General features: G+C 36.8%; 1 protein-coding gene across 4 annotated transcripts in view; it reads right to left on the reverse strand.

Annotated features, from left to right (window-relative positions):
- Positions 1-24938, reverse strand: part of EXOC6B (exocyst complex component 6B) — a 711360-nt gene that overhangs the window by 396950 nt on the left and 289472 nt on the right. For all 4 annotated transcript variants that reach the window (XM_068984191.1, XM_068984200.1, XM_068984185.1 and 1 more), the window contains exon 7: positions 12417-12593. In XM_068984191.1, the coding sequence (XP_068840292.1) occupies positions 12417-12593 (177 nt within the window). The remainder of the gene's footprint in view (positions 1-12416; positions 12594-24938) is intronic.

Here is a 24938-nt window from a genome sequence, read left to right on the forward strand (position 1 = left end):
TCCTCTGTTGTCCCCTTCTCCTCCTGCTCTCAATCTTTCCCAGCATCAGGGTCTTTTCAAATGAGTCAGCTCTTCACATCAGGTGGCCAAAGTATTGGAGTTTCAGCTTCAGCATCACTCCTTCCAATGAACACCCAGGACTGATCTTCTTTAGGACTGGCTGGTTTGGTCTCCTTGCAGTCCAAGGGACTCTCAAGAGTCTTCTCCAATACCACAGTTCAAAAGCATCAATTCTTCAGTGCTCAGCTTTCTTTATAGTCCAACTCACATATCCATACATGATCACTGGAAAAACCATAGCCTTGACTAGATGGACCTTTGTGGACAAAAAAAGTAATGTCTCTACTTCTTAATATGCTGTCTAGGTTGGTCATAACTTTCCTTCCAAGGAGTAAGCGTCTTTTAATTTCATGGCTGCAATCACCATCTGCAGTGATTTTGGAGCCCAGAAAAATAAAGTCAGCCACTGTTTCCACTGTTTCCCCATCTATTTGCCATGAAGTGATGGGACCAGATGCCATGATCTTAGTTTAAAGAATGTTATTTAAGCCAACTTTTTCAGTCTCCTTTTTCACTTTCATCAAGAGGCTCTTTAGTTCTTCTTCACTTTCTGCCATAAGGGTGGTGTCATCTGCATATCTGAGATTATTTATATTTCTCCCAGCAATCTTGATTCCAGTTTGTGCTTCTTCCAGCCCAGCATTTCTCATGATGTACTCTGTATATAGTTAAATAAGCAGGGTGACAATATACAGCCTTGATGTATTCCTTTTTCTATTTGGAACCAGTCCTTTGTTCCATGTCCAGTTCTAACTGTTGCTTCCTGACCTGCATACAGGTTTCTCAAGAGGCAGGTTTCTCAAGAGGCAGGTCAGGTGGTTTGGTATTCCCATCTCTTTCAGAATTTTCCACAGTTTAAAACTTATTATATACAAAAGAAAAAAAAATCCTTATAAAGCTTCCAGCAGATTTCTCAGAAGAAACTCTACAGGCCATAAGTGAATGGCATGGCATATTCAAACAGCTAAAAGGAAAAATTTTCCAACCAATATTTCTCTACTCGGCAAGTTTGTCATTCAAAATTAAAGATGAGGTAAAGGTTTTCCAAATAAGTAAAAGCTCAAGAAGATAGCTTCCCTGGTGGCTCATACTGTGAAGAATCTGCCTGCAATACAGGAGACCTGGGTTTGATCCCTGGGTTGGGAAGATCCCCTAGAGAAGGGCATGGCTACCAGTATTCTTGGCTGGAGAATCCCCAAAGACAGAACAGCCTGGAGGGCTACAATCCATGGGGGTCACAAAGAGTCGGACGCAACTGAGCAGCTAAGCATAGCACGGCAAAGAAGTTTATCACCACTAAAGTGGACTTACAAGAAATGTTACAGGGAATTCCCTAAGTTAAAAACAAAAACAAAAACTAACTGATAAGAAGAAAACACAGGAAAGTAAAAATCTCATGGGAAAACGTAAGCAAGATACACCCTGAGGAAACCAGAACTGAAAGCGACACATGTACCCTAATGTTCACCGCAGCACTATTTACAGTAGCTAGGACGTGGAAACAACCTAGATGTCCATCGGCAGATGAATGGGCAAGGAAGTTTTGGTGCATACACACAATGGAATATTACTCAGCTATAAAAAGGAATGCATCTGAGACAGTTCTAATGAGGTAGATGCACCTGGAGCTTAATATACAGAGTGAAGCAGGTCAGAAAGAGAAAGACAAATAGTGATATTTACACATATATATTGAATTTAGGCAAACAGTACCAATGGTCCTACATGCAGGACAGCAAAGGAGACACAGATGTAAAGAACAGACTTTTGGACTCAGTGGAAGAAGGGGAGAATGGGATAACTTGATAGAATAGCATTAAAACCTGGACATTACTATATGTAAAATAGATGGCCAGTGCAAGATTGATATATGAAGCAGGGGTAGCCAAAGCCAGTGGTCTGGGACAACCCAGAGGGATAGAGTGGGGAGGGAGGGCAGAGGGAGATTCAGGATGCAGGGGACACATGTATACCTGTGACCAATTCATGGTGATGTATGGCAAAAATCATCACAACATTGTAAAGCAATTATCCTCCAACTAAAATAAATTAATTAATTAAAAATTTAAAAAAAGAAGGTAGCCAATCAAGCACTTATAAAGCTACCATAAAGCTTAAGAGACAAAAGAAGTGAACTTAGCTAAGAAAATACAATAATTTTCTAAGGAAACATAAATAAAAAGATGCAAAATGTGACATCAAAAACATAAAATGTGGTGGGGGTAGTAAAAATGTAGAATTGTTCAATGTACCCAATACATATATAATTATGACTGATTTGTGCTATTATATGGTAGAAATTAACACAACATTGTAAAGCAATTTTCCTCCAATTAAAAAAGAAATTAAATGAATAAACTTAATAAGATTGAGATCATAGTAAGCATTTTTCCCAGTCACAATGCTATGAAAATAGAAATCAATTACAAGAAAAAAACTGAACCAACAAAACAAGAAAAATGTGGGAGTTAAACAATATGCTACCAAACAACCAGTGGGTCATTGAAGAAATCAAAAGTTAAATTAAAAAAATACCTAGAGACAAAGAAAAATGGAAATACTACATACTGAAGTCTTTGAGATGCAGCAAATGTAGTTCTAAGAGGGAAGTCAACAGCAGTCCAGGACTACTTCAAGAAATAATAGAAATCTAATTTTTATGCTAAGGAACTAGAAAAAGAAGAACAAATCAAAGTCCAAAGTTGGCAGATAAAAGAAAATAATATCAGTGCAGAAATAAATGAAATAGAAGAAATAGAAACTGAAGTGACTTAACATACATGCATGCCTCTCAAACTCTTCCCAACCCCCCTTCAAAAAAAAAAATGAATATGAAGGAATGCTTCTAAACACTTTATGATGCCATGATTACCCTGACACCAAAACCAGACACGGACAACATCAAAAAGAAAACCTGTATACAGGCCAATATCCCTGATGAACATAGAGGTAAAAGTCTTCAACAATATATTAACAAATTGAATTTGACAATACATTAAAAGGATTATGCACCACAATCAATTGGGATTTACTCCAGGGATCAAGGATGGTTCTACATCTAAAATCTTATGTGATACATCACACTAACAAAATAAAGGATAAAAATATGATCATCTCAATGCAGGAAAAGCTTTTAATAAAATTCAAGACTCATTTACCATAAAAATTCTAAATAAAGTGGTTGTAGAGGGAATATACCTGTGTGCTAAGTCGCTTCAGTCACGTGTGACTCTTTGTGACCCTAGGGACCATACCCTGCCAGTCTCCTCTGTCCAAGGATAGAGGGATATACTTCAACATACTAAAGGCCATATATGACAGACCCACAGCTAACACCATAGCCAACAATGAAAAGCTTAATGCTATTCTTCTAAGATCAGAAATAAAACAAGGATGTTCACTCTCACCACTTTTATTCAAAAAAGTATTCAAAGTCCTAGCTACAGCAGTTAGGCAAGGCAATTAAATAAAAGCATCCAAATTAGAAACAAAGAAGTAAAACTGTCACGGTTTGCAGATGACATGATACTATATTTAGAAACCCCTCAAGACCCCACCAAAAAAAAATCAGAACTAATCAATGAACTCAGCAAAGTTCCAGGATATTAAATCAATACACAGAAATCCATGGCATTTCTTGTACAACAGTATTGAAATATCAGAAAAAGAAATTAAGAAAACAATCCAATTTACAACTGCATCAAAAAGAATAAAATATCCAGGATTAAATTTAACCAAGGAGATAAAAGGCCTGTACACTGAAAACTCTAAGACTGATGAAAGAAAGTAAAGAAGACTCAAGTATGTGAAAAAACATTCCATGCTCAAGGAATAGAAGAGTTAACACTGTTAAAATGTTCATAATATCCAAAACAATCTACAGATTCAATGAAAAGTGAAAGTGAAGTCGTTCAGTCATGTCTGACTCTTTGCAATCCCATGGACTATAGCCTACCAGGCTCCTCTGTTCATGGGATTTTCCAGGCAAAGGTACTTGAGTGGGTTGCCATTTCCTTCTCCAGGGGATCTTCCTGACCCAGGGATCAAACCCAGGTCTCCCACATTGCAGGCAGATAAATCCCTATCAAAATTCCCATGGAGTATTTCACAGAACTAGAAAAAACAATTCTAAAGTCTGTATGGAACCACAAAAAATCCCAAATAGTCAAACCAATCTTGAAAAACAACAGAGACAGACAGACCATGATCTTGATTTCAAACTATACTACAAAGCTATAATAATCAAAACAAAATGGCAGTGGCCCAAAAGCAGACACGCAGGTCAATGAAACATAATTAAGAGCCCAAAAAATAATCTACACATATGTGGACAGTTATCACATTATTGAACAGAGACATATTAAAACATCTTTTGTTACCCAAACATTATTGATCAGAGACTTTTCAATATTCACTTATATAACAAATCACTGGCCACAGGCATTAGTTTCTGCAAAACTCTCCTGGTCAATAAAGAGTTAATTTATGATGAAGAAGCAAAGAATATATAATACAATGGAGAAAGGACTGTCTCTTCAATAAATGGTGTTGGGAAATTGGACAGCTACAGACAGAGGGATGAAACTGAACCACTATCCTAAAGTACACACAAAAATTAGCACAAAACAGTTTAAAGACTTAAATGTAAGACCTGAAACCATAAAATTCCTGGGAAAAAAACACAATAGGTAATCTCATTGACTTCTGTCTTAGTGATGATTTTTGGATCTAACTCCAAAAGGAAGGGAAACAAAAGCAAAAGTAAACAAATGGGACTATATCAAACTAAAAAGCTTTTGCACATCAAAGGAAATCATCATTGAAACAAAAAAAAACAACCTACCGAATGGAAGAAGATGTTTGCAAATCATATATCTGATAAAGAGTTAATATTTAAAACATATATAGAACTTGCAACTCAACAACAAAAAATAAACAGTCCAATTAAAAAAATGGGAAAATAAACTCAATATACAATTTTCTAAAGACATACAAGTGGCCAAAAATCACATAAAAAGATGTTCAACATCACTATTACAGAAATGCAAATGAAAGCCACAACATCATCTTACATCCATTAGAATGGCTTTATCAAAAAGTTAAAAAATAACAAGTACTGGAGAGGATATAAAGAACAGGGAACACTCAAATACTGTTAGTGGGATTGTAAACTGGTGCAGGTATTATGAAAAACAATACAGACATTCCTCAAAAACTTAAGAATAGAAGTACCATATTACCCAGGTATTGTAACTACTGGGTGTATATATATATATATATATATATATATATATATAGAATATGAAAACCTAATTCAAAAAGATATATGTACCCCTACGTTCACTGGAGCATTATTTACAATAGCCAAGATAGGGAAATGTCTATTAATGAATGATGAATGGATAAAAAAGAGCTGGCATATAGGTACAAATAAAGATAAAGATACAGATATACCCATAATGATACTAATCAACTAGATAAAAACAATGAAATCTTGCCAACTGGGATGACAGGGATGGAACTGAGGGTAATATGCTGACTGAAATATCAGAAATAAAAAGACAAATGATGGATGAATTCATTCATATGTGGAATATAAAACTAAATAAAACAAAAACAAATACATAGTTACAGGGAACAGACCAGTAGTTAACAGAAGGGAAGGGGCCTGGAGGAGGGCTGCAAGGCATTCAAGGGGTCAGCAGTATGGTGGCAGACGTGACCCTTTGGGGAGTGATCACTTTGTAATGTTACAGATCTCAAATTATAATGCTGTATAATTGAAATATAAATATTTTTTAATTCTAAAATTCATACGTATTTCCACTGAAAACTAATTAAGTTCTTGGTCAAAAAATGGGCAAATACCAGCAGTTTGTATAGTTCAACTTTATATACATATATGACAAGTTAGAATTAAAAAACTTACATTAATTAAGGTGACCCTTTCATTAACTTAGACAAAAATAAAATACAAATAGGGACAGAATTTACAGGGGAATAGTTTTCTTGCAACTAGCAATCAAGAAACTGACTTTGCCAGTCAATTCAACATTTATTCATTTTTTTCATCCAAGATGACAACTTACTACTATGATTTCATCTTCAGGCTATTAAGTTTTTCATCCCCAGGCTATTAAGTTTTTCCCATCTCTGACACAAACTTTGAAGTGAAGTGAAGTGAAGTCGCTCAATCCTGTACGACTCTTTGCAACCCCATGGACTGTAGCCTACCAGGCTCCTCTGTCCATGGGATTTTCCAGGCAACAGTACTGGAGTGGGTTGCCATTTCCTTCTCCAGGGTATCTCCCAAACCCAGGAATCAAACCCAGGTCTCCCACAGACGCTTTACCATCTGAGCCACCATGGTGGACACAAACTTTACTTCAGTTTAAAAATACACAATCTGTTTACTATGTGGAAATCTATTTTGCAGGTGCTCAGTTTTCCTTACCCATCTCATTCTATAGTCTACTATTATTATCAACCTAAAGACATAGCAAATAATGTACAAATGTCACTTGGCTCAAAAAATATATTAAGTATATTTCCACTAAAAACACAGGAAAGGGCAAAACATTCTTCAGATATTGAAAAAAATACCTAAACTGAAGTATGTTAAATCAGAATGATAAAATTTCACTAAAAATAATGATCCAGTTTATTATGTGTGCATGCTAAGTTGCTTTAGTTGTGTCTGACTCTTTGAAACCCCATGGATTGTAGCCAGCCAGGATCCTCTGTCCATGGAATTTTCCAGACAAGAATATTGGAGTGGGTACCAATGCCCTCCTCCAAGGGATCTTCTCAACCCAAGGACTGAACCTGCAACTCTTACAACTCCTGACTTGGCAGGCAGGTTCTTTACACTAGTGCCACCTGGGAAGCAACAGATTTTAGAAAACAAAATATGACTTTCTATTCAAGTACTTTTTTTTTAAAAAACAGCTACTTCAAATCATAAAAGATGATGCTGTGAAAGTGCTGCACTCAGTATGCCAGCAAATGTGGAAAACTCAGCAGTGGCCACTGGAAAAGGTCAGTTTTCATTCCAATCCCAAAGAAAGGCAATGCCAAAGAATGTTCAAACTACTGCACAATTGCACTCATCTCACACGCTAGTAAAGTAATGCTCAAAATTCTCCAAGCCAGGCTTCAGCAATACATGAACCATGAACTTCCAGATGTTCAAGCTGGTTTTAGAAAAGGCAGAGGAACCAGAGATCAAATTGCCAGCATCTGATGGGTCATTGAAAAAGCAAGAGAGTTCCAGAAAAAACATCTATTTCTGCTTTATTGACTATGCCAAAGCCTTTGACTGTGTGGATCACCACAATCTGTGGAGAATTCTGAAAGAGATGGGAATACCAGACCACCTGAGCTGCCTCTTGAGACACCTGTATGCAGGTCAAGAACAACAGTTAGAACTGGACATGGAACAACAGACTGGTTCCAAATTGGGAAAGGAGTATGTCAAGGCTGTATATTGTCACCCTGCTTATTTAACTTATGTGCAGAGTACATCATGAGAAATGCTGGACTGGATGAAGCACAAGCTGGAATCAAGATTGCCAGGGGAAATATCAATAACCTCAGATATGCAGGTGACACCACACTTTTGGCAGAAAGCGAAGAAGAACTAAAGAGCCTCTTGATGAAAGTGAAAGAGGAGAGTGAAAAAGTTGGCTTAAAGCTCAACATTCAGAAAACAAAGATCATGGCCTCTGGTCTCATCACTTCATGGCGAATAGATAGGGAAACACTGGAAACAGTGAGAGACTTTATTTTGGGGGGCTCCAAAATCACTGCAGCTGGTGACTGTAGCCATGAAATTAAAAGACGCTTCTTGGAAAAAAAGTTATGACCAATCTAGACAGCATATTAAAAAGCAGAGACATTACTTTGTCAACAAAGGTCTGTCTAGTGAAAGCTTTGGTTTTTCCAGTAGTCATCTATGGATATGAGAGTTGAGTGCCAAAGCACTGATGCTTTTGAACTGTGGTGTTGGAGCAGACTCTTGAGAGTCCCTTGGACTGCAAGGAGATCCAGCCAGTCCATCCTAAAGGAGATCAGTCCTGGGTGTTCATTGGAAGGACTGATGCTGAAGCTGAAACTCCAATACTTTGGCCACTTGATGCAAAGAGCTAACTCATTTGAAAAGGCCCTGATGCTGGGAGGGACTGCAGGCAGGAGAAGAAAGGGACGATAGAGGATGAGATGGTCGGACGGCATCACTGACTCAATGGACATGAGTTTGAGTAAGCTCCAGGAGTTGGTGATGGACAGGGAAGCCTAGCATGCTGCAGGCCATGGGGTCACAAAGAGTTGGACATGACTGAGCAACTGAACTGAACTGAACTGATTCAAGTACTGTATTCTTTACTGGAAAAATGTTAGGACATATTATGAAAAATCAGTAAGATACCTAAATATTCATGAATTTGTTTGCTTTATGTACTAAAAATGCTTCCTCATGGTCCACTATAGCCTTGCAACTCAAAGTATGCCCAGGGACAAGAACCACAGTTCTTACCAGGGAGTTTGTTAAATATGCAGACTTTCAGATTCACCCCCCAACCTACACAATCAGAATCTGTATTTAAATGTGATTCCAAGTTGATTTCTATTTAAATTCATGTTCAAGAAGCACTCTTGCTACAATACAGGTTCTTAACTTAAGTCCTAGGGGCAACATTAGTTTCACAAATTCCCTAAAATTTTATACATAATTTTTTGTAAGTGAATGTACATAGATTTTACCGGGTAAAGCTTCCATATAGTTTACCAAACTCTCACAGAAAATATGACCTTCAAATAGATTAAGAACTACTCAATTCTATGCCACAGTTTAAAGTCAAAATATTTCAAAAACTATTTATGCTACTCTCAATGAGGTCTGTTGAAGAATGACAAGAATGAAGGTCAGAACGTCACAGTGGGTCATGGAAGACCTTATCTGAAGAATTTATTCACACCATGCAAGAACTATGCCAAGAAACCAGTTTGGAGACATCTAAATAAATAATTCTCTACATGAGGTTTGAGATTAAGAATGTGCACTTGAAGAAGATTCAAACTGAGAAGTAAATAAATATAAGGTAGGATTTTTTTTTAAGATAGGATGCCATTAGATGACAGCAAAGTGCTGAATTCTTATTGTAAGAGCTCAATCAGCAAATCTCTAATACAAATTCTGTTTGATTTGGGATACATAACCATTTTAAAATGCTAACTTCCAAGTACATTCTTATAATACTTCCTTTATGAGGAACCCCAACATATTTTACTAGTCAGGCTTTCTTCATCTTCTCTGGACATCAGAAGACAAAACAATGAAAAAAAATGGAACAAAAATTAAAAAGGACTTGCCCAGCATCTTCAGTGAGCTAACAATAAAGAATGGCTCATATCCAGAAGGCTCTCACTAATATATGAGAACTGTGTACATCTTTCATTCTTTCACCTTATCACATAACCCTCTCTTTGGGGTGTGTATTATCCAGGAGCATACACTATGGTTAAGCCATAGTGCCTGACAGAATTTAATTTCCTTAATGGGAATCAAAAATGTAAATTTAAAATGTTAACTGGACCTCATCTTGATCTTGACGCTTTATTTTACTGCTACTAAAACTTCTTACTTGTGATGAGTCTAATCCCTGACAATCTGGTCTCCTGGGTGGATTCATATCCAACCATACAAGTCATTCCAAGCTAGAGAGAATGCTAAAAAATACTCGGGTCCAAAAGTCCGTTGTACACAGCTGTGTCTTTTTTCCTGTCTTGCATACAGGGTCGTCATTGCCATCTTTCTAAATTCCATATATATGTGTTAGTATACTGTATTGGTGTTTTTCTTTCTGGCTTACTTCACTCTGTATAATCGGCTCCAGTTTCATCCATCTCATCAGAACTGATTCAAATGAATTCTTTTTAACGGCTGAGTAATACTCCATTGTGTATATGTACCACAGCTTTCTTTTCCATTCATCTGCTCATGGACATCTAGGTTGTTTCCATGTCCTGGCTATTATAAACAGTGCTGCGATGAACATTGGGGTACATGTGTCTCTTTCAATTCTGGTTTCCGCGGTGTGTATGCCCAGCAGTGGGATTGTTGGGTCATAAGGTAGTTCTACTTGCAATTTTTTAAGGAATCTCCACACTGTTCTCCTAACGGACTTTTGGACTCAGAGGGAGAGGGAGAGGGTGGGATGATTTTGGAGAATGGCATTCTATCATGTATACTATCATGTAAGAATTGAATCACCAGTCCATGTCTGACGCAGGATACAGCATGCTTGGGGTTGGTGCATGGGGATGACCCACTGAGATGTTATGGGGAGGGAGGTGGGAGGGGGGTTCATGTTTGGGAACACATGTAAGAATTAAAGATTTTAAAATTAAAAAAAAATAAAAAAATAAAAAAAAAATAATTCAGAACCCCCCCCAAAAAAAAAAAGTATTTGCTTTAAATATATTAAGTGTAGTAAGTACATTATTAAAAAAAAAAAAAATACTCAGGGGATCAAGTCTTCTCTGCCCCGTTCTATTTCCATGGGTATCAGGGAAATGTCTAGTTTTTCCTTAGCTCTATATCTTAGAATTATTAAAAGTTCTTTTTATCCAAGTACATTAGGGATTAAAATGAAACTTTCACACTTTATTAACTATTGTGTAGTAGCTCAGTCGTGTCCAGCTCTTTGCAACCCGATGGACTATAGCTCGCCAGGCTCCTCAGTCCATGGAATTCTTCAGGCAAGAATACTGGAGTGGGTAGCCATTCCCTTCTCCAGGGGATCATCCCAACTCAGGGATCAAACCCATGTCTCCTGCACTGCAAGCAGCTTTTTTACCATCTGAGCCACCAGGGATGCCCAGTGAAATATTAATGTACCCCATTCACATAGTAAACACAACCTGATAAACTGTACATAAAATTATTGATTTGTATTATAGAAATGTATCCCATCAATAATAAAAACTATATAAAAGAATGTAGTACCTTATACATATGACAGTCTCTCAGATACCAATGACAGTTAAATGCTAATGACTTAGACAAATAAGTAAGTATTTGTTTTTCAGCCCCATTTAAATAGCGTCAATTTGATTTCTGAAGCAAAAAGAGTAATGACAATAAGGACAGGCACTCTGATAATAACAATATGAAACAGAAATCAGCAAGGAAGAGTAGTGAAATTTGCTGACCACCTTTAATAGCAGAGGCACTTGTTCCAAAGACACTAAAGTTCCAAATTTTAGTTTGGAAGACTAAGTGAGAAGACATAGTGAGAAGCTCCAAACAATACCTAAGATTACAAAGTTAGTGAAAAGTTTGGGGCTGTAGTTTCAGCAGAGAGAGAAGAGTAAGATGCGTAGTAAGGATATACCAAAGAATAAGGATGGGGAAGAAACAGTGAATCCAGTTTTACCTGGGGAAATGAATCAATAAAAGAGACAATTAAAGATAAAACAGGTTCCTGAGAACAGTAGTAAACGGTTTCTTGCTCATTTCAGTGAGCATTTGAAAAGTAAATAATATGATCATTAATCATAATTTTTAAGTAAAATAAAATAGCAAAATCAATATCTGAATGGTCCATAAGCCTTCAAAGTTCATGCTCCTAACCACTATACTTACACAAAAAATGATTCAGTTTATGCAAATAATGAATAGTTCAAAAATATTTTAACTAGACATCTCAAATATCACAGTAGTTTTATTTTTAAAAATACATTAAATATACTTTTAACAACAAAGAAAGATATAAAAATATACTAGGTAAGCCACTTAATCTTATTCTTTACCTCGACGTGTCACAGAACTAAGACGGCATGGACAGGTCTCAAAATTCCCAGATACTCTATAATCACTTATACATTTATTTCTTCTAGAAATGCGTTCTCAACTTTCTGAAACCATTTAGTAATTTCAATCTGAATCATTTCTCAAGGCTAAGAAAGCTCTTTGTTTACACCCCACTGTTTAAAGTAACATCTTTTATTTGTCTCAAGTAACTTGTTCCAGCTCCAGTGGAGGTCATCTAGATCTCTTTCTCTAGGTCAGGTAAACTCTATTCTTCCCTTAATGAAGTACTCAGTATACAATCAAAAACACTGAAACAAACAAACAAAAAATGGATGAGTATATTTAAAATATAAAGATTTAGAACCTAAGATATCTTAGTACATCTTCAGTTTCCTTAAATCAAGCACCATTTGTATTTTAAATGATCTTTAATATCCTGAAGATCACATGAGTTATGTTACATGGATAAATTCCTCATCACACCTCAAACACACTATATTTAAAGGAACAATAAGTTCACTGCCCCAGTTCAAATGTTAGTTACCTCTTCATCGTCTTCCTCATCTTCAACATCCAGAATTCCTGAATCCTGTTCAGACTTGGGGCTAGTGCTTTCTATCTCTGTATCAAAAATTGTATATGCTTCTTTCTTAGATTTTCTCTTGCTACCTATCCTGGGTTGTTGCAAGATGATGTTATCCAGGTTTCTTTGTTGCTGTGCCTAGGACAGAAATAAATACACACAAATAAATAAACAAAAGAACAAAAAAACTTAAGCATTCAAAGAACTTTTAATTTTGAATTAATTGGTATCAAAAGAAAATACAATGAAATGCCTTAAAATACATAAAATTTTAGTCCCAGAAATAAAACCAAACATATTAATGTAGCACATAGGAAAAAAAAAAGATAATCACTTAGTGAGAGCTAAGTCACTTCAGTCGTGTCCAACTCTTTGTAACCCCATGGACTGCAGCCCACCAGGCTCCTCTGTGCCAGGAATTCCCCAGGCAAGAACATGAGAGTGGGTTGCCATGGCCTCCTCCAGGGGGTCTTCCCAACTCAGAAATAGAACCACATCTCTTAAGCCTTCTGCATTGGCAGAAGGGTTCATTACCAATAGTGCCACCTGGGAAGATTTTCTAAATACACACACTCTCATCACAAAAATGAAATCTATTGATTTGCCAAGAGAGTGGGGCTTCCCAGGTGGCACTAGGGGTAAAGAACCCGCCCTCCAATGCAAGAGACTTAAGAGATGCAGGCCGGATCCCTGGGTCAGGAAGATTCCCCAGAGGAGGGCATGGCAACCCACTCCAGTATTCTTGCCTGGAGAATCCCATGGACAGAGGAGCCTGGCAGTCTAGAGTCCATAAGGTCACACTGAGTTGAACACGACTGAAGTGACTTAGCATGGCACAGCAGCAAAGAGATTAGTGCAAATGACTAAATATTTATCTCTTAAAAGATAAGTGCTATACCAGAACCACTGTGGTTTGGAGAAAAGGGAGAGGAGTCTTCAAGCTTAGGGCACTCTTAAAAACAGATACGTGGATATATGAGATCAATAAATTTTAATCAGGAGAATGAAATGTCTTAATAGAGTAATATGAACTGATGAATCCAACAGGATTTCATGACCTTAGTCTGAGGAAATCAGAGTTTTAAGCATTTCTTTTTCTAAACTTTTATAGAAAAGTGTAATTCCCTCAGCTTAACAAAATACACTCAAATAACAATGTGGTTTCCATATATCCAAAGAGGTGGAAAGCATGACTATACAGAGTCAACATCAGAAGTTAGACCAAAGTATCAGAGCTGGAAGGGATCGTAATCACCACTCAGGAAATACACTGGAAGACAAAGGATTGTTTGAGGCCACAAGGTTAGTAAGTGGTAAGTCAGAAGCCCAAAGTGTGAGCTCCTAAATTCCATATGAGTCATCTTCCCACTATACCAACAGTCCCATAAAGCATGACAAAAACAGCCCCCCCAAAGAGAGTTCTGCAGTCAAACAAATGTGAAACACTCCATGCTATGCAAACCTTCTTGTAGACATATGATGTATAATACATTAACAGAATGAAAACTGGGAAAAGTCATATTTTAAGAAAAGTTATTTAACATGCTTTAATCCAGCATGTTCCAAAAGTGTTTCACAATGGAACTTTTCTTTTTAAAACAATAATATTAATACTTAGTATCATCCAAAGATATAAAGCTTAAGAAATGTGACTTCTCAGAATATACATTCCTTAATCACTATATGATGTTTCTGCTCAGCAACAAGTAGAAATTAGTTCAAGAGAAAAACCAGAATCTCCAAATATTTTGAATGAGATTAAGAATTCTAGATAAATACTAAGTATAAGGGTTAGTCCAGGTACTAGTTAAATAAGACAATTATAACAGGACAGAGAAAAACTTGAACTATGTGAGCTAGACTCTGCCAAGAAAATGAAAAGAATCTACATTCCAGAGATTTGAATCAATGGACCAACTTGTTTCTCTGCATAGTACTTGTTGATATTTTAATTTGACTTACATAAAATACATGGCTTCAGTAACAAAACTGAGAGGGAAGATACCCAGTAACATTTACTTTATGTTTGTAAAGAAGACATATATATCCTTAAACCATTTAAGATCCCAAATTAGATAAAACATTCTTCCTACTCCTCTCAAAAGTAGGAAGTTCACCCCTCTCACTTATTTCAGTGTAAACCACACAAAAAGAGACTGAGGACTCTAGAAAGCTAAAGCTTTCATATTAAAAAAGCAAGCCCTCAACTAGAGAATGATCACTTGTCTCTTTACTCTTTCTCTCAGTACAGCAAAACTAAAAGCTTTCATAAGTTGGTTTTATTTTATTGAATCCAAAGTTAAATATTTTTCTCTCACAATCAATAAAATACTATCAATGTACCAAAAGCAATCAAGAGGAGCCACATTTAAGTACTATCATTTATACTTCAAATAATAAAATCTGAAAGAAACGCTATGGAAGTAATTTTAGATCATCTATGATTTGTTCTTTTTGCGCCTGGTTTACCAATCACTTTGATGGAGCACAAAGTAGCTTAGGCCAAATCAACATACCCTATGCTAGAAATGAGCACCCTGCAAGGTTTATTCCAAAGCTCTATAGTAACTTGGGGTCTCTGTCAAAATTATCAAGGCTTTTCCATTTATCAAGGAGCAGTCAGGGCAGATCTGCCAAGAAAGAACTAATCAAGTTGGAAATACTAAAACAGGTAGAATAATGAAATAAATACTCAGATATTACCCATTAGAAAGCAAAGGAAAACCACCATCTATTCAAAATTATGTTATGGGACTGGCAGGAAGTAGAGAAGAGTAAATAGAGATTAAAATATGCAAATATATGCAATATATGTAAAAACTAAAATGTGACTCTAAAGTCCATACAGGTTCCTCAGAGCTCTTTTCTAACCTGCTAAGCCACCTTGCCAGGACCATTTACTCTGTCCCTCCAAGGACAGCTTTGGAGACAGAGAAGCAGCTGACTGACTTTTGCTGCCCAGAGTGCAGGTAACAGGGTATCAAGCAAACAAACAGACCTTAGAAAACATTTAGGCTTTTTTTTAACTTCTGTGTTCATTCTCTTTGTGAATAATCTTTACACACTTAACCACCTCTTCCTCAAGATTCCCTCACATATGTTCTTCTCTGTTTTCCTAATATATAGAAATAAAGCAAGTTTACTCCTCAACCCCTGTTCTTCTGTCACTCTTTCCACTCTCTCAAAATTCAATAGCATATCTCTAGTTGCATATACTACTGTGTCTTCCATCATCACTTCACTTACTACATACCTAAAATGGAACTCATCACCTTCTCATTACAGTTAATGGGAGGTGAACCTGACTGTCCCAATGTATTTTCCAGTACTCTCCAACATGAATTTCTGCTTGGAACAGAATCTACCTCATGATATACTAAGAATATTTTCACTACTCTATCTTTGCTTAAGCCATTTCTCTTCTAGATGACCTCTCCCTACCTGTACTCAATCTTTCCTCCAAAACCCAACTAAAATTCTTTTTCCTTTAGAAAGCCTCCTCTCACTGTTTTAACTCACAGTGCTTTCTCCCTATATCCCTACTTTCAGTCAAACATGTACTGAACAACCACTTGAGTCCCAGTATTGTGTTGACTATACAAAGAATAAAACAGATTTTCTGACTCTTGAAACTCACATCATTTTAAGAAATGGATAAGCACACAAGTGGCTGAAATTCCATGCAATGAGTATAATGACAGAAATAAACATGGGTACGATGATTAGCAGAAAGTAATCACATCTGCAAGAAGAGATTTCAGGAACTTGGAGGAAAAGGTAGCAAGTGGGGAAGCTCAAGAAGCAGGGGGATATACGTATACTTATAAATGATTCACTATGTTGTACAGTAGAAACTAACACAACATTGGAAAGCAATTATCCTCCAATTTAAAAAAGTGAATATGATTTTTACAAAGGGAAGTAGGTAGAAAGGGTAGCCATTCCAGAAGAAAGAAAATGCATAAGAAAAGACATGTGAAATAACATTATCCACCCAAGTAATAAGTAATTTTGTACAAGAATGTAAGTTATGAAGGACTAACAAGAGATAGTCAAATCAGTCAATCATAAAGGAAATCAACCCAGAATATTCACTGGAAGGACTGATGCTGAAGCTGAAACTCCAATACTTTGGCCACCTGAGGTGAAGAGCAGACTCATTAGAAAACACCTTGATGCTGGAAAAGACTGAAGGCAAAGGGAGAAGGAGGCAGCAGAGGACAAGATGGTTGAATAGCATCACCAACTCAATGGACATGAATCTGAGCAAACTCTGGGAGACAGTGAAGGATAGAGGAGACTGCTGTGCCGAAGTCCATGGGGTCACAAAGAGCTGAACAGGACTTAGCGACTGAACAACAGTAAGAGACAAAGTTAAAGATGCCATACAAAGTAGTTTCAAGGGCAGCTAGGAGGCAACGGAGGAACAAGAGAAGAATGTGAGCAAGGGGAGAAAAAGATCAGCTTTACAATTCGGGCACAACCTCTGGAAGCTGAGGAATGATCAACTGGGAGAAGATAAAGACTAGAAACAGGAACACCAATATAGATCACTAAAGGAGTCCAAATAACAATGATGAGAATTTGAATTAAGGGAGCAGCAGATACAGAAGCAGCAGAAGCAATACAGTTTACTGATTTAAATGTTGTATGTGGAAGAGGGAAAGACAATAAAAATAACTGCAAATATTCTGGTCTTTAAGACTAGACAAAGGGATCATTCCAAAACATAGGGACTGCGGAAATAGTAAGTTGAAGGCAGGAGAAGATGAGTTAAGTAAACTTGTCAAGTATTCAAATAAAAAATGACAGTACAGCACTTCAGAGTTCAACACTTCTCTTCTTCAGGATAGGAAACATACTTGCCCATTCTTAGAATCCTCCAAGTCCAGACACAATGACAAACACAGAAAACTCAGATAAATGCTTACTATATAAAGGAAAAAATAATAAAAGAGACCTATGTAAGAATGAGATTTGGCCCAACAAAAAAGAGGGATGTCTGTAAAAGACATAATTTGAATATTCTCCTATTTATCTAAAGTGGGTGGGGGCGGCATAAGAATCACCTAACTTGAATTATTCACCGAAAAATGTAGCTATTGAAACTTTTACAGCTGTCATTACACATGCCATTAAATAAAGTTTTATTGCAAATACAACTTCCAAGGGTACCTAGCAATAAGACTCAAAATTCTGTGAATCAAAAATACAAAGGTTCCTTTCTTTATCAGCCCAATACTGACCTCTAGTGGACTAAAGGAATACATACAATTGGAGAGAGGCCTAGGCTTATAGCTCTAACACGGACTTCAATCACAGTGTGTTGTATCAGAAAAGAAAAAGAAGGCAAAAAAAAACCCCTTCTTTGAGCAACATACATTTAAATCTAAGCTCTACAATATATTAATTCTATAACCATGGGTAGGTTCTTCTCAATGCAACATCCCATCTACTCAGAACTGCCACAAGGATTAAATAAGAAATACATGTAAATTGTCTTTAAAAATAATTTTTTAAATTAATGTGCAGAAGTACTGTGTTTGGGAACAGGCTTTTAGCTCAATGGAATTTAATTTACATGCCTGATCATTCACTCATTTTTCTATGATTTTATTTATTTATTCACTTTTGGCTGCGGTGGGTCTTCTTGCTACGGGGCTTTTCTCTAGCTGCAGACAAGCGAGACCTACTCTCTAATTGTGGTGGGTGGGCCTCTCATTAAAGTGGCTTCTCTTGTTGCAGAGCTTGCACTCCAAGGTGCTCGGACTTCAGTATTTGCGGCACAGAGCCTCAGTACTTGCAGGTCCCAGCCTCTAGAGCACAGACCCCACAGTTTATGGCACATGGGCTTAGGCGCTCTGTGGCATGTGGGACTTTCCCAGATCAGGGATCAAACTTGTGTCTCCTGTTGGCAATCACATTCTTTACCACTGAGGCACCAAGAAAGCCCCACGTAAATGATCCTGAATTAAAAGATACGTCCAAGCAAAAGTTTTTGACTTAATATAATCATGAAATAATTATCCCAATAATGTTGGTGAACATCCATTATCTTATACAGATAAAAAATTAGGTAAATAGAAAAATTTTTTGCTCTATATGATGAGACTTCCTGGGATTTACTCTTATCAACTTTATATAACATAGAGCAGAGCTAATTATATTTATTATGTTGCACATTTTTTTAAAAAGATACATTAAAAGAAAAAAAAATGCTAAAATTTTAAGTTCCACCTGTCTTCCTCTGAATGTGAGATAGGAATCTTATTTCACTCTCTACTCTGGAAGCATCAATGATCTAGCAATATTTAGATACACAATGATTAACATTATCTAATACTTCTTCATACTGCCATTCAATTTTGTATTTGTACTATACTGCAGCTATTAGATATCTGTACTGCACACTTCTTGTACTCTACCTCACATCCTCTCATGTTCAGCTCTTATTTCAAGTATAATATCAGCAACCAGTTCTGGGCAGCCTTGGAAGCGTCATATAGTGTAAACTGAAACCAACTTAGCATGTACCCCACGCTTCCAGCTCCCTACCCAGAGGTTTTGCAGACATTATAGTGTGGAATCCCACAACAATTAATTAGCATTCATGATTCTCAACCCAGAAGTGAGACAAACTTTGACCAAAGACCGAACAGATACACTCCCCATTTCATGCCACCAACAGTGAGTTCCATATGGCTTCTCAGAAGTCTGGGGATAAAGGAAGCAAACTGCCCTACAAGTATACCACTGTACAGTTACAGTTAGTCGCTCAGTCATGTCTGACTCTTTTGCAATCCCATGGACTGCAGCACACCAGGCCTCCCTGTCCATCTCTAACTCCCAGAGTTTACTCAAACTCAGTCCATTGAGTCAGTGATGCCATCCAACCATCTCATCCTCTGTCATCCCCTCCTCCTCCCACCTTCAATCTTGCCCAGCATCAGGGTCTTTTCAAATGAGTCAGTTCTTCACATCAAGTGACCAAAGGATTGGAGTTTCAGCTTCAGCATCAGTCGTTCCAATGAATATTCAGGACTGATCTCCTTTAGGATGGACTGGTTGGATCTCCTTGCAGTCCAAGGGACTCTCAAGAGTCTTCTCCAACACCACAGCTTAAAAGTATCAATTCTTCGCCACTCAGCTTTCTTTACAGTCCAACTCTCACATCCATACATGACTACTGGAAAAACCATAGCCTTGACTAGACAGACCTTTGTTGGCAAAGTAATGTCTCTGCTTTTTAATGTGCTATCTAGGTTGGTCATAACTTTTCTTTCAAAGAGTAAGTGTCTTTTAATTTCATGGCTGCGGTCACCATCTGCAGTGATTTTGGAGCCCCCCAAAAATAAAGTCTTCCACTGTTTCCAGTGTTTCCCCATCTATTTGCCATGAAGTGATGGAACTGGATGCCATGATCTTAAGGGTGGTATCATCTGCTTATCTGAGGTTATTGATATTTCTCCTGGCAATCTTGAATCCACCTTGTGCTTCTTCCAGCCCAGCATTTCTCATGATGTACTCTGCACATAAGTTAAATAAGCAGGGTGACAATATACAGCCTTGACATACTCCTTTACCAATTTGGAACCAGTCTGTTGTTCCAAGTCCAGTTCTAACTGTTGCTTCCGGACCTGCATACAGATTTCTCAGGAGGCGGATCAGGTGGTCTGGTATTCCCATCTCTTTCACTGGGTGGGAATGTAAATCAATATAGCCACTGTGGGAAACAGTATGGAGGTTTCTTAAAAAACTAAAAGTAGAGTTGCCATATGATCTGGCCATCCAACTCCCTTGCATGGAATGTCTGCACTTATAGTCTTAGTTGGGAGATTGGAAAAATTTTTTCTAGAGAAATTAATAAAGAATTGTCACAAAGTACTATTTGTATTTTCCAATCAAAGATGTGATTTTCTTTGTAGAATTCCATGAAGTTTGCTACTTGACAAGTCTATGCCCATAGACTTTCCTGTAAATGGTTAAGTAATTTATTACTAAATATGAGTGACTGGCCAAGGATCAATAGATATTTGAGGAAAATATCCAACTGGAAAGAGATGCAAAATACCAATATGAGGAAACAAATAACAACAATAAAAAGTACTAGCTAGATGGGGCAGATAAGGTAGAAAACAAAATAATATGTTTGAAAAATTCATTGGTATCCTAAAAATTAAAAATTTGGTTTATTATATAGAAATATTACAAAGATTGCCAGGAATCATACCAATGTTTTCTTCAGTCGTCCCCCAAGGCAATAGAAATAAAAGCAAAAATAAACAAATAGGACCTTTTCAAAATCTTAGGCTTCTGCACAGCAAAGGGCACCATGTGCTTAGTTGCTCAGTCATGTCTGACTCTTTGGATCCCATGGACTTTAGCCTGCCAAGCTCCTCTGCTATAGGGATTTTCTAGGTGAAAATACTGGAGTGGGTTGCCATGCCCTCCTCCAGGGGATCTTCCCAACCCAGGTTTCCTGCATTGCAGGTGGATTCTTTACCATCTGAGCCACCAGGGAGGCCCAGAGGAAACCATAAACAAAACAAAAAAACCTGCAGACTAGAAGAAAATGTTTGTGCATGATCCAAATGACAAAGGATTAGATTTCAAGATACACAAACAGCTCACATATCTCAATAACAAAAAAAACAAACAATCTAATCAAATAATGGACAGAAAACCTCAATAGCAATTTCTCCAAAGAAGACATATATATAGCCAGTGGCACATATAAAGATGCTCAACATTGTTAATTATTAGAGGAATGCAACAAAAGTACGATGAGGTACTACCTCATAATGATCAGAATGGCCATAAACAGATGCTGGAGAAGGGAAAGGCTACCCACTGCAGTATTCTGGCCTGGAGAATTCCACGGATTGTATAGTTCATGGGGTCACAGAGAGTCGGACACACTGAGTGACTTTCACTTTCACCTTATTAAGACACCTTGTAACATACGTTTGAGAGTGTTCCCTCTTCAATTTATTAGAAGAATTTAGAACAACTGATGTTAACTCTTCTCTAGATTTTGGGAGGAGTTTTATTACTGTTTCAATCTCCTTACTCAAAATTGATCCTTTCACATTTCCTGTTCCTCCTGATTCATTATTGCTAAGTTGTTCAGCAGTGTGTGGTTTACTTTCCACACATTTATACATTTTCCAGTTTTCCATCTGTTACTGACTTCAAGTTTCATACCACTGTGATTAGAAACATAGCATAATTTTATAATAGTATAAAAAATATCCTTTGGTATAATCTCAATCTTCTTACACTCGCTTAGACTTGTTTTGTGAACTAACATGTAATCTACCCTGTAGAATGCTCTGTGTGCACTTCAGAAGAATATGTATTCTATTGTTAGGTGGAATAAACTTTATATGCTTTTTTAAGTCTATTTGGTCTTAGGTTTAGTGCAAGTCCAATGGTTCCTTACTGACTTTTCTGTCTGGGAGATCTATCCATTGTCCAAGTTGGGTATTTAAGCCTCCTATTACTATTGTATTGCTGTCTCTTTCTTCCTTCAGAACTGTTAGTAATTTGTAGATGCTTTGTTGACATTAGATGTACCACAACTCTGTTTCTGCCAAAGATTTATTATGCCCTGTTCACTCTCATTATAAACTAATGAAATGACAGTAAATATCATCATAAAAATAAAAACTATGTAGAACAACCAAAGTAAATTCTATGACTGAAAAATAAAATATCTGAAATAAAGAATTCACCATTTAAAGCACTTAACAGTCAAAAAGACATAGTGAACTTGAAGACAGAACAATAGAAATGATCAAATTAGGAAAAAAATAAATAAAAGATTAAAAAAGCAAACAAACATGTAAAACAAAGCCTGCATAATATGGAAGACACTGTCAAAAAGTCTAACCTAAGTAGTACCAGAGTCCTAGAACAAAAAGAGAAACAATATAGTGAAGAAAAAAACCTGAAAAAACAATAGGTGAAAATTTCCCACATTTTATATAAGACATAAAGTACCAGAGTCAAGAAGCTTAATGAATCCCAATGGGAACACCATAGTCAACCTACTGAAAATCAAAGATAAAGAGAAAAATTTTAAAGCCACTGGGAAAAAACACTGTATTATATACTGCAGAAAAACAATACAAATGACTATTTATCTCTTATCAGAAACTGCAGAGTTCAGAAAGCAATAGAAATAAAAATAAAATTGAAAAATTAGCAACTTTAAATTCTAAATCCAGGAAATATCCTTCAGAAATTTTAATGAGGTTAAATTTGCCCCCTAAAAGAAATGTTGAAGTCCTAAACATCTCAGACTATGATGTTATTTAGAAATAGGATAATTACAGATGTATATAAGATGAAGTAATATTGCAGCAGACTGAGTCTTTAATTCAATATGATTGGTGTCCTTTTAAGATGAGAAGACAAAGATTGAAGATATAAAGGAAAACATTAGGTGATAATTGAGTCATATTAAAGCGATATGATTGCAAGCCAAGGAATGCTAACACTGTAGGCAAAATATGAGAAGAAAGGACACAGGACCCTACTGACACTTTGATTTTGAACTTGTAGCATCCAGACCTGTGAGACAGTATTTTTTTTTAAGCCATACAGTTCTTTGGTAGAGAGTGAAAAAGCTGGCTTAAACTCAACATTCAAAAACAAAAGATCATGTCATCTGGTTCCATCACTTCGTAGTGAATAGATGGGGGAAAAATGTAAATAGTAATATACTTTATTTTCTTGGGCTCCAAAATCACTGTGGACAGTGACTGCAGCCATGAAGTTAAAAGACGCTTGCTCCTTGGAAGGCAAATTATGACAAACCGAGACAGTGTATTAAAAAGCAGAGACATCACCTTGCCAACAAAGGTCCACATAGTCAAAGCTATGGTTTTTCCAGTAGTCATGTACAGATGTGAGAGTTGGACCAGAAAGAAGGCTGAGCACTGAAGAACTGATGCTTTTGAACTGTGGTGCTAGAGAAGACTCTTGAGAGTTCCTTGGAAAGCAAGGAGATCAAACCAGTCAATCCTAAAGGAAATCAACCCTGAATATTCACTGGAAAGACTGATGCTGAAGCTGAAGCTCCAATACTTTGGCCACGTGATGCAAACAGCCAACTCACTGAAAAGACCCTGATGCTGGGAAAGATTGAAAGCAAAAGAAGGGGGCGACAGAGGAAGAGATGGTTAGATAGCATCATCGACTCAATGGACATGAGTTTCAGCAAACTCCAGGAGATAGTGAAGAAAAGGGAATTCTGATGTGCTACAGTCCATGGGGTCACAAAGAGTCAGACACAACTGAGTGACTGAACAATAACAAAAATCTAGTTTTTGGTATTTTGTTAAGGCAGCCCTAGAAAACTAATATAGGAATGAAAACAAAAGGAAAACATTTTCAGATAAAAGAAAACAAAGGCAATTTAAGACCAACACATCTGTACTATAAAAGTGCTAAAAGAAGTTTTTCAGGCTGAAAGCAAACGATTCCAGTAAATGATTCTCAGAAATGAATGAATCGAATTGAAAATGCAAAATAGTTTAGCAATCATAAGAGCAGAGAGGCTGCTTTTCTAATACAGAGTGATCGAGGAAAGTATCTTTCATAAAGCGGCATTTGCATTTCAGACATTAGTACTTATTTATCTAATAATCATAGAGGCTTAAGAAAACAGATATGCATGTGAACAACATTTTAATCTTGAATTCCTACATATATTTTATACTATTGGAAACATTATTATATATTCTAATATCTGGCAGGACAATATCTAACATGTTAATATTATTTCAAGAAACCTTTAGTCATTTTCAAACACAACATTCTTTTCAGAATGCCAATAACCTGGATTCCCAGGTGGTGCAGTGGTAAAGAGTCCACGTGCCAGTGCAAGTCACAAGAGACACAGGTTTCAACCCTGGGTTGAGAAGATCCCCTGGAGTAAGAAATGGCCACCCACTTCAATATTCTTGTCTGAAAAACTCCATGGACCGTGAGCAGAGTGGACTACAGTCCATGGGGTCTCAAAGACTTGGACAGTACATTCCATGGGGTGACAAAGAGTCGGACATGACTGAGCAACTAAGCATGCACACACACACACAACCTGGAGATAGGCATATTATGGTAGTCTTGCTACCTGTCTAACACACTAAATGATCACGCAGTATCATTTACACATTATTCTAAGATACCTGGTCAATGGATAAACTAAATTTCAAGATAATCTTTAACATTATTTTTGAAAACAGTATTAACTTTCCTCCACAATTTTTTTATCACATATCAGTTTGAATTTTATATCTTTTTATCAATGTCAATTTTAGGTGGTTATAATAATGACCCCCAAATATAAAAAATATAAGTAAAGCTGGGAAGAAAAATAATTCAACAGTAGGAAATAGTGCCAAGCTGCTTAATGTTTTACTAACCTAGTCTCCCAGAAAAGATGTCATATATAAGCAAGGTTTCCTCCAAGGAGCA

Source organism: Capricornis sumatraensis, chromosome 1, assembly GCF_032405125.1.
Source record: "Capricornis sumatraensis isolate serow.1 chromosome 1, serow.2, whole genome shotgun sequence".
Taxonomy (NCBI): domain Eukaryota; kingdom Metazoa; phylum Chordata; class Mammalia; order Artiodactyla; family Bovidae; genus Capricornis; species Capricornis sumatraensis.